Below are 11,329 nucleotides of genomic sequence, written 5' to 3'. Positions count from 1 at the left end.
GAAAACATAAAGAAACAGGAAGCAGAAAAAAATACAGCTTCACATTTTCCTTCATCTTGTCGGTTTTTCTCGCAGCTCTATCCGACGCAGGCCACATCCATGGCTTCTCTCTTAGCTAACGGTACTATTTCAAGCTTATCTCCCCAACCCACCTATGAATCACCTAAACTCCCAAAAGGGTTTCATCCAAGGCTCCAGAATCCGAAATTCCCAAACCCCAAAACCCCAACTTCAAGGCTCTTCAAGGTCCGAGCAGATGTCGGGTATTCGGGTCCAAGTTCTTCTTCTTCTTCTTCAGGTATGTCCTCGATTTCAACAACAACAACAACCAGTAGTAGTGAGAAAATCCAGGAAATTCTTCGTAACGTTGAGTACGACAAGAAATTTGGTTTTAATATAGACATCGATTCGTTTTCGATCCCTAAAGGGCTTTCGAAGGAAACAATCCGACTGATTTCTTCGCTTAAAGAAGAACCAGATTGGATGCTTGAGTTTAGATTGAACGCCTATGAGAAATTCTTGAAAATGAGAGAGCCCAAGTGGTCCGATAACCGATACCCTTCTGTTGATTTCCAAGATATTTGTTATTACTCTGCGCCCAAGAAGAAACCCACTTTGAATAGCCTCGACGAGGCCGACCCGGAACTCGTTAGGTACTTTGATAAACTGGGTGTCCCTTTGAATGAACAGAATCGATTGGCTAATGTTGCTGTTGATGCCGTTCTCGATAGCGTGTCGATTGCCACGACGCACAGGAAGACTTTAGAGAAGGCTGGTGTAATATTTTGCTCGATATCTGAGGCTATTAGGGAGTACCCGGATTTGGTTAGGAAGTATTTAGGGAGAGTAGTGCCGAGTGAGGATAATTACTATGCAGCTTTGAATTCGGCAGTGTTTAGTGATGGTTCGTTTTGTTATATTCCGAAAGACACAAAGTGTCCAATGCAAATTTCAACTTACTTTCGGATAAATGCATTAGAAACCGGGCAGTTTGAGAGGACGTTGATAGTTGCGGATGACAGGAGTTTTGTGGAGTATTTGGAGGGGTGTACGGCACCTTCATATGATAGAAACCAGCTTCATGCTGCTGTGGTGGAGTTGTATTGTGCTGAGGGTGCGCAGATTAAGTACTCCACAGTGCAGAATTGGTATGCTGGGGATGAGGAAGGGAAGGGAGGAGTTTATAATTTTGTTACAAAGCGGGGCCTTTGTGCTGGGGCTCGCTCAAAGGTATCTTGGACCCAAGTGGAGACGGGGTCTGCCATTACTTGGAAGTATCCTAGTGTTGTTTTGGAGGGAGATGATACTGTTGGTGAGTTCTATTCGGTAGCTTTGACGAATAATTATCAGCAGGCAGACACGGGGACAAAAATGATACACAAAGGGAAGAATACTAGAAGCAGGATTATTTCTAAAGGTATCTCGACTGGGAATTCAAGAAACTGCTATAGGGGTCTTGTTCAGGTTCAGTCTAAGGCAGAGAATGCCCGAAATTCCTCTCAATGCGATTCCATGCTTATTGGTGACAGTGCAGCTGCCAATACCTATCCATACATACAGGTATTAGGATTGATTTTTCACACTCATACTAGTATTTTGTTTCATATTTTGTTCGATGAAGTTATAACAACTTATGAGTCACATAGGAATAAATTACTTCACCTAGGATCAGATCATCCTGGACAGGATGTTTGTATTATCCTGTGATTTTATTTTGTTTCATTTTTTCATTTCATGTTTGAAGAAGTGGAGGTAGTTAAGAATTTGATATCCTTACTGCTCTGAATGTTGGGGCATCTCTTTCGATAATTACTCAAGGTTCCTGCCAGGGACATGGAATAGAGATTTATTTCCAGGTCCATAGCGCAGGGTGGTCTCAGGAACTCTTTATATGAATTCATACCTCAAAACAACAGAAAATCGGAAGTTATTTTACCATATAAGCATTGAATAGAAGACAAATTAGAGCCATTAAGCTATTAATCTTTACAGATGTGCATAGTAGCTTTGGTTCTTTCTCATTTTCTTCCCCTTTTTCATTTTATATTTCATGTAGTCTTGTATAAACCTTCCATTCTGGTCTTGGGAGGTCTGAAGCTTATGATGTGGTGTGCTGACCCAACCAATTATAGTCCTTACATTACGTGTTTTCAGCCTATTGTCTACCCCAATTATGGGTCATACACCTGAAATGTTCGTTGAAAGTGCATCTGACTTTGGACAATTTTTTCTTATTCTTTTTCTCCTGGGTAGGCAGCATACAATTATGGAGTTATTATAAACTATCAACGAAATAAAAGAACTGAGAAAATAGAACCTTGTGTCAAGTATCAGTTCTGTAATTCGAATTTCAGTTTTTTTCCTGAGTAATTTGACAAATCCTTTGGAGGTTTGTATCATTTTCACTATTGCACATGCTGTAATAAAGAATTTATGTATTTATTTCTATAGGTAGCATTATGTGGTTTTTTTTTTATAAGCATTATCAGTGTGATTTCTGTGGGCAGTAAAGCAAGATTTTTATTGACGAGATTTATGAAATTTGCAAGCTCAAGGAAAAAACAATTTGTAATCGGTGGAGGCTTTTGTGTGTGCGTGAGTGAGTGATGGAACAATGTTTTGAGATGGAAATTAATTCATTCTGTGCAATTTACTCTGGTTTTGAAATATTGCTGCTTTTGTATCAGAGGAGTTTCTCTCTACATTTATTGACCTCATAATTGGGGTACACTTTAACATTGATGCAGTTATTAGAAAATTGTAAAGTGCATGAGCTAGCAAAAACTGTAAAATATGTCATTGATTTGTTGCAAACTATGGAAGGCTCTTATTGAAGTGGAAAGTGCAAAACTTTTTATCTACTTGCAAAATTGTAGATTCAGATACTGTGTGAACTTTTTATGATATCTCTCTCTTTGAGATGACACGGTGAACTGGTCATTCTAGTCATCCCTTTGGAAAGGGCAGAAAATAAATAGATAAATAATTGAACTTAATTTTGGTAAGCTAGAATGGATTGATGGAATTATAACATTTCCATTAGTCCCCTCTAAATGTAGTTGCCACAATTTTCTTGTGTATACAATTGTGAGACTTCTTGTACCTAGAGTTAGGACAAGAGACAGAGACAGCTAGGGAAAAGTCTGGCTATGATGTGAATTACATTGCTAAATCATATTAGGAAAAATAGTTGTTTGTTTGCGGTATTCTGATAAAGTTTTTCCCTCACCTTCTCTCGTCTTCAAGTTATGTTTAGAGAGTAGAAGTTTTACGCCGACTTTTTTTTGTGGGTATATATACTGAATGATTCGTTTGACAGGTGAAGAATCCCACAGCTCGCGTTGAACATGAAGCCAGTACCTCCAAAATTGGTGAAGATCAGCTATTTTACTTCCAGCAGAGGGGAATTGACTATGAGAAAGCCATGGCTGCCATGATATCTGGGTTCTGCAGGGATGTGTTTAATGAGCTTCCAGACGAGTTTGGTTCTGAGGTGAATCAACTTATGAGCTTGAAGCTTGAAGGATCAGTGGGTTAGGTAGCAGGTAAGGTTTTAGTCAAAAAGCTCATGTTTGTTGTTGGAGGGAATTTATGTCTTTTTGTCAAGAGGTTTTAAGATTGCAAAAGTCTCAGATGTCTTCAAGCAACTATTTGTATTACACACTGGGAAGAGTCTGGATACTGTGTACATAAAAATATTACTTGTTTGCTTCTTGTGTAATAATATTGTCTGTTTTTATATTAAATAACATGAAAGTCTTCATTTATAAATCTTGTACAGCCGTTTCATTGGCACTGGGTTTCAAAATTAGCAATGACGTAGAAGAAACCTCTCTGAAAAAGTGAGTTTGTGAGTGAGTTTCTTTTCAAGTCATTTGAAGAATCATGACTTGAGAGGAATGTCCTATTATCTTCATGGATTACCCATATAAGTTTTATCTTGATTCCAAATGGATCTTGAGCCTAGTTGCTATTGGACGGTGACGGTGAGGTTGAGGAGGATATCTCAAATGAAATGGATGACAGCGATGCAGAATGATCAGTTGGCTTAACATTCCTCGCTTTCTTGCTTGTAGAACAAAAGCGTGGATTTTTTATCTCACGTTTCTAATTTTTGCACTTTTAAATTAGGAAAAAAATGCAAAATCAGTTCATATGATTTATTTGATTTGCAATTTAATTTGCAATTAACTCCTTATAGTATTAGAATGAACTCAATGGTAAGCGAGATATGCCAAAAAAATAATTTAGTTCCTACAATTAAATTTTGTTCATTAACTTAACAAATTATGATTGCGTGAAACGTTAGAGCCAATAAAATTGTGATACTTGTCATATTTAAGACAATGTTACACTAACGAAATTTGTTAAATTAGTGGACAAAATTTGACTCGAGGAATTAAATTATTTTTTTTACATACCTCAAAGACCTTTTAGTCTAGAGAAGTGTTAGAGAGCCAAACAAATGAACTCAAAAATATTTGGTGGGATTGAGCAAAATTCATCTGGATCCAGAATAATTCAAGTGGCCAATAAAACAGTGGGATCTTTTACAGTTATCCTAGCTCATACAATGTTGATCACCCAACACAACATTCTCGGTACTGGAAGAATTGAAACCTGAAGTCTTGACATATCTCTCATATCAACACAAACTTCGTAACTGCATATTCATCTCTTCAAGAGTAAATCATTATTCTTCCCATTTCCAATGATTGTTCTAATATGTCTGTGAATCAACCAATTTGGCATTGAAAAGCATATACATATTGATGGCACTGCTAGCATAAAGAGTTTACAATATCATTCCCTTCATCGACAGGAACTATACGAAAGTTGTTGTCGACTGACGGAAATAAAAATTTAAGAAAAAGAGATGCATTTGGCAAATTGAAGCTGTTGGCCAAACAAACAAACATAAAATTTGATTAAGGAAGCAAAAAGGACATGTCTTTGAGCACACATATACAAGACATCACATGAATCAACCAACATGCTGATTTTGAAGTGTATATTGTACATCCTCGGATTATTATCGAATAAACAATAATAAGGGTGCTTGTTATGAATACAAATTACCAACAACTTATTGTCTTTAATTATTCTTATCAGACGATAAGATGGAACAACTGTAACGACATAAAGAGTAATCATAACTGTCACATCTTATTGACAATGAATTGATTATGCACACTTCACAGTAACATCCAATGCACAAACAGATAAGAAAGTGGCAATTAGATGAGCATTCACAGAATGGAAGTAAGTTTGTTCCTGTACATGGCAGAGAGAAAAGAAATGAATCAGTAAATATAAAAATAAGCACTTCAAAGCATATGAAACTCTTATCAATTCTGATGGATTATTTGGCAGTTGTTAGAGTGAATATATGCATGTTCGTTGAATAATATGGCAATTTTCTAAGAGTGTAAACCTTCTAGATGAAGGCTAGGCGCTATAACTGTCAGAATATTCTTGTACAAATGTCTAAAAATGAAGAATGAAGAAGAGACTACTACGTAAGAAGAACTCCATTTTATTTTCCTAAATTTTCCATTTAAAATTCATAGATTTCATTACATGGTATCAAGAACAACCGTGTACCAAATAAATTCTTCTTCTTCCTTTTTTTTTTCTTTGTTTATTTTCTTTTTCATTTTTTTCTTTGTTCCGCAACAAGTTTGAAGGATCTTCTTTGTTGCATCTTTATCACCATAGCCATGTTGGTTGAATGACGTTGGCGTTGCCACTGTTTCCTTCACTAAGGCTGTGGGGATGAAGCTTAAGCCTACCTCATTTGTGCCCTCATAAGAACCTATGACATTGATTATTATGAGACATTCTCTTCTGTTGCAAAAATCTCTTCTATTGGATTTTGATTTCTCTAACAACTAATCTTGATTGACTTTTGTATCATCTGGATCTAAAAAATGTTTTTCTTCATGATGATCTTCTTGAATAAGTATATATAGAGCAACCACTCAGGTTTGTTGCTTAGTGTGCGTAAATTGAAGAAAACACTAGATGGTCTCAAGCAATCTCAATGAGCATGGTTTGGCAAATTTTCTGATGTGGTGATGGGAGTTCAGTCTTCTTTAATGATCATTCAGTATTCCATTTGCATACAAATGTTGGGTATTTTCTTGTGGTTTATGTGGATGACATTGTGATTACTCGGGATGATTCTCGAGGTATTGCTAGAATAGAACAATATTTGCAGGAGAAGTTTCAAACCAAAGACGTAGGAAAACTTCGGTATTTCTAGGGCATTGAAGTTGATCGATCTCCAAAAGGGGTTAATCTATCTCAGAGAAAATATGTGCTAGACTTGTTGGAGGAAAAAATACTTTTGGTGCTCATTCTATTGATGTTCCTGTGAACCCAAATCAGAAACTTTGAAAGATGATGGAGAATTGTTTGGTGATCCTAGCAAATATAGGCGACTAGTTGAAAAGCTGAATTATCTTACTATTATGCAGTCAATGTCGTGGGTCACTTCATGGAAACACCTAGAACTTCAAATTGGGATGCTGCGATTTGTATTATATGATATCTAAAGAAATTCTCAGGTTTTGATATTCTATGTAGGAAGAAAGGACATCTCAGGGTAGAAGGATTTCACTGACACAAATTGGACAGGATCCCCTTCCGACAGAAGATCCACTACTTAGTATTGTACATCGCCATAAGTAACCTTGTTTCTTGGAAGAGTAAAAAACAAACAATGGTTGCTCAATCTAGTGCAGAGGCAAAGTATAGGGCTATGACTAATATGACTAGCGAATTGACATGGTTACGCCATTTCCTTTAGGAAGTTGGATTTTCAGTTCCTACACCTATTCCTCTATATTGCAATAACCAGGCGGCTATGCGCATTACTTCTACCTAGTGTTCCACGAGAGAACAAAGCACATTGAAGCTGATTGCCATTTCACTCAAGATAAAATATTGATTGGAAGTATTTCTACACCTTTCGTGAAATATGGAGATCAACTTGCTGACATGTTTACAAAGTCTCTTTGTCGTGGTCAATTAAAGTTTATTTGTTCAAAGTTGGGCTTATATGATATATATGCTCCAGTTTGAGGGGGGGTATTATGGTATATATATGAATGTATGGAATAATATGTAGTTTCCAAAAAGTGTGAGGAGTGGTATGTAAACCTTCTAGAAGAAGGCTAGCTGTCTTACTGTGTTGTCCTCCTATAGCTGTCAAAATATTCCTGTACAAACGTTTATAAAAGACTGAAGGGGGTACCTAATAAGAACAACCCCATTTATTTTCATAGATTTTCCATTTCAGTTTCATAGATTTCATTACATAAGTAAAGAAATTAGAATAAACTTTGTAGTATTTTCGTATGTGATTGCAATTGCAAACATGATATCATTGCTCTAGTACTCACTTTTTGGGATGCAGGTACTCATCCACCGGTAGAGGTTTTGGACCACCAAACCAATCGATCAAAAATATATTCTCGATTTCTAACTTGAAGAACTGGAAGTTGTGATCCTTAGGCCAGTCTGCGAATATATATATGAAAAAAGTCAGTATAGTTAGTTGCAGAAAGATAGAAATGGAGAAAAGGTGGCATTGGCAACATGTCAAAGTGACTGACAAACCAGAAGTGTCGCTAATGTATAAATTCTTGTACTTACCCTTCATCTCCACATGCTTTGAGAACAAGGAACTTTTAGCAAATTCCGCTTCTTTGGATTTTTTATCAACTAGCTTCAACTGAAATACAACGGAGGGAAAATTTCATCCAAGTTATTCAAAATAAAAACTCTTTCTAGTAAATTCACCAAAGGCCCCTTTTTTTTTTTGGAAAGGGGGGTGGGGATAAGGTGTTGCTAATCAATCTGAACTAGTTGTGTGTATGGTAAATAATTTACAAAGACAATGCCATAGAATAGCAAAACGTTTCTTCACATGCTTATAGACACAATATTCTATCAACTTCAACAAGATTTAATAACTTATATTCCACATATATTTATTTTCCTACATGATATTCTATGGAAGTTTATCCAAAGCTGTCTCACAATTGGGTCGCAACACTGTATATGTGGTAAGATTTCCATCAAGTCAATGAGTGGTGTCTTTTTGATGAGCAAGGAATAATGCCTGTTGTGGCCAGTTTTCAGAAAGTTGGATCCTCTTTCAAGTTTCAAATGACACGAGTTATTATAAATTTTATACAAAATTAACAAAGCCTTATCCTAGCCATTGGAAAGAGACAATGACTAAAAAAGGCCATTACCCGGTGTTGGTCCTCCCATATGAAGTCAATTTGCTGGTTTTGATTACATGCAAGTCACCCTGAGGTCAAGGGATCAGGGGATGACAGAGAACACCCTAATGGGCATTTCTTAGAGTGCAGCACATGTATAACAGAATGTTGTTTGTGCTAAATACTGCAAATCCTGTTCATTTGACAAGTGATGGAGACTAAAAGGCCTAATAATTAGACAACAAATGTTTATCTTAGTAATTGCTATCTTATACAACATGTTGTCCATTTAGCGTCCTTATTTTTTTCTTGTTTGGGGGGGGGGTGGAATAAGTAGCCATTTACTCTCATTGGAATTGATTTTTTAGTCACCTGGTGTCCAGTTCTAATACTTGTCTATATATATATATATCATTCTAAAGTCAAATGACTCAGAACCAAAAGAAAAGAGAGAAAAAAAGAAGTGCAAACGGGAAACTAGAGCGACAAGCAACAAAGTTACAATTAATGTGGCTGGTCATAGATTAAATTAGACAAGTTTGATTTTGCAACAGACCTTGCCAGTAAGTGTTATTTTTGCACAGGTGGGATTCTCAGGGTCTATCTTGCCGCAAGTTCCAATAGGGTATTCACTAATCGTGAATGAAGCCCTCTCGTCTTTCATTGCATCTTTGGCAGTTGGATCAAGAGTTGTCAAGTAGAAGTATGGGATGCCAGTACCTTTTTTAGGTAGCCCATCACTAAATGAAACTACATTCCTGCAACGTATTTGATGCTGTTATATGACTAGTTCTAGATATGTGAGGTGGATGCAAACTTACTGCAAAGCAAGGTGTAAAACAAAAAAGAAAATGGAACTATGCACACTTACATATCAACTCAATTCAGATGATACAAAATTTTTACCCTATTTTATGCTATCTCCTGACATGAATACTAGAGGCAATGGAGTTTCAAGTTACTGGTGAGAACGGCATATGTTTTAGATAATGCATCAGGCAGAAATCTCACTCATACGATAATCCTCCGATGCATAATGCGTGACTGGCACTTGAAACCATGAGTTTTAAGGAATATCAAACCCCCTAAGACTAGCATCGACGTTTAACTACAAATGTATCTCATCACAAATTTAAATTAATATAAGTTGCAACTTATTTAAGATAAGCATAAGATAAGATTAATTGAAAATTCTTTTTTATTGGATCTCAAGCCATAAGTTTTCAAATCATGAACAACTCATTATGTATCTCATACGTGGAAAGACCTAACCTATTTCAAGCAACACGACAATAATTTCCAAACAAAGTAACTGAATTTTATGGAGCCTGAAAATAAGAAAAAGGCTTTCTAGCATGTAGAATTAGTAAAAGCTTACCCAAATGGTGCTCCTCCCAAATCACTTGAGATAGTACTGCAAAATAAAAATGAGAAATAAGCTTTGATTTCAATATCCAAACATCCTAGACTCCTAGTACAAATATCATATTACAAATTCACAAGTCCGTTGAAACAGCTGGGCTTTTGTGATCTAACGATGAAACAATAGAAAACTTCTTATCTTTATCTTTCTTTATCATACTTAAGAAAGTCTGTAAAAGATCTTAGTGTCTTCCAAACTAAACAGTGCATCAGCACTGTAGTCAAGATGACATCGCTAATGAACCATTAAATCAACAACTTGACTGAAAACTCCCTTAGTCCCATGCATTTTAAGTCACTCAATGACTTTAAGCTTGCACTCTATGTCTTCCAACACGACCATCCGAACTCACAGGAGCAAGGAGGTGAGAACCTACCCAAAAGACTTTGTTGCGAAGAATAGAATCTATGCCCAACAGGTAGAAAATTCGTGAAAATAAGAGAATTACAGAACATTTCAACAAGAAAACAAAGGAAACACAGGGAGTTAATAACAGAATACAGAATTCAAACAGAAAGCTGAACAACAAATTAATGGTAATGGCAAGTTTATTAATCAACAAAAGTCTAGCAAACAACTGCTTGCTCTCATGGTACCCTTTCGATTGATAATAAACATAAATTGACTTTTCAAACCGATAACTGCAAAACCCAAGAATTTCATCACCAACCAAATTGGGGTGACAATCACATAGCAAAAAAACCAACATACTAAAGAAACATAATCAATAAAAACATCGAACAGACCAAAGACGGAGCCCCAGAAAGAAATAAAATGTCAAGATAGGCATCTAGAGAGAGAGAACGTACTTTAAGACCCCCCATGAATTCTGAGAGACCAACCAACGAGCAGTGGCAGCAGCCTCCTTCGGGTCAGGTTTCTTGACTGAGAAAAACCGTCCCTGTGCGGAACCTTGAAAACCCACGAGAAACAAGACCAAGGAAAAGACATGAAGATTGCGAAGAAGGCCTTTGGTGCCCATGTTCCTATTTCCTCAGATACTGTACTCTGTACAGATTAAAGCACAATAAAAAGTATAGGAGGAACTGAAAAAACGTTTATACGCAAGAGTCTTTCTTCTCACTTCTCACCTTGGCTTTTCTACAAGTCTGTTGCCTGACAGGAAAAGGCCACAATTAGACAAAGCGGGGTTATATCCACTGCAATCGAGTGCAAGATATACAGGGTAAATAGTAGGCGATATATTGTGGCTGATGGATCTGTTGGCTGTGGGTTTTGGTTGAAAAGGTGTGGACTTTATGGAAGACTTTGCTCCAAATCTCTGCAATGGATTGTAGAAAGCGAACGGAAAAGGGACAACGCCCCAAAGTCGCGGGTCACCAAGCATGGCTTGCAGTTCTGTCTTTAATCCGGAGTTGTGGCGCTATCTTAGCCGGCTCGCCGTCCGGCTTGTACGATAAGGATAAAATTTTCTAACAATACAAGTCCGGCTCAGGTGTACCGTCTGCATAAATGGATAGGCATTTCTTTTTTTTTTTTTTTTTTTTAAGTACATTACAAACCCGCAAAACTACAACAAACAAACAGAAAGATTATGTTCCTCTCCGCTAACAATCGTAGAAGAAATGAAAGGGGAAGAGGAAAAGGGAATGCTGCCAGAGTGAGATCTGGCTGCGGCCCAACGTGCCAAATAGTCGGCACAGAAGTTTGC

At 36.9% G+C, this 11,329-nt stretch overlaps 2 protein-coding genes across 2 annotated transcripts; one reads left to right on the top strand and one right to left on the bottom strand.

The window, feature by feature from the left end:
• LOC132181202 (UPF0051 protein ABCI8, chloroplastic) lies at positions 1 to 3,757 on the top strand. Its single transcript, XM_059594315.1, has 2 exons — positions 1 to 1,560; positions 3,320 to 3,757. Exons 1-2 carry the CDS (start codon positions 100 to 102, stop codon positions 3,536 to 3,538), a joined length of 1,680 nt encoding a protein of 559 aa, XP_059450298.1. The 5' UTR covers positions 1 to 99; the 3' UTR covers positions 3,539 to 3,757.
• Positions 3,758 to 4,890: 1,133 nt separating this feature from the next.
• LOC132182499 (uncharacterized) lies at positions 4,891 to 11,080 on the bottom strand. The gene is made up of 7 exons (XM_059595762.1): positions 10,749 to 11,080; positions 10,467 to 10,665; positions 9,613 to 9,648; positions 8,791 to 8,992; positions 7,660 to 7,738; positions 7,407 to 7,524; positions 4,891 to 5,274 (listed from the first exon to the last, which is right to left on the bottom strand). The coding sequence occupies exons 2-7, from the start codon at positions 10,637 to 10,639 to the stop codon at positions 5,250 to 5,252; spliced, it is 633 nt and encodes a 210-aa protein (XP_059451745.1). The 5' UTR covers positions 10,640 to 10,665; positions 10,749 to 11,080; the 3' UTR covers positions 4,891 to 5,249.
• Positions 11,081 to 11,329: the final 249 nt, after the last annotated feature.

Source organism: Corylus avellana, chromosome ca5, assembly GCF_901000735.1.
Source record: "Corylus avellana chromosome ca5, CavTom2PMs-1.0".
Lineage (NCBI taxonomy): Eukaryota > Viridiplantae > Streptophyta > Magnoliopsida > Fagales > Betulaceae > Corylus > Corylus avellana.
This window is presented reverse-complemented; position numbering and strand designations above follow the sequence as displayed.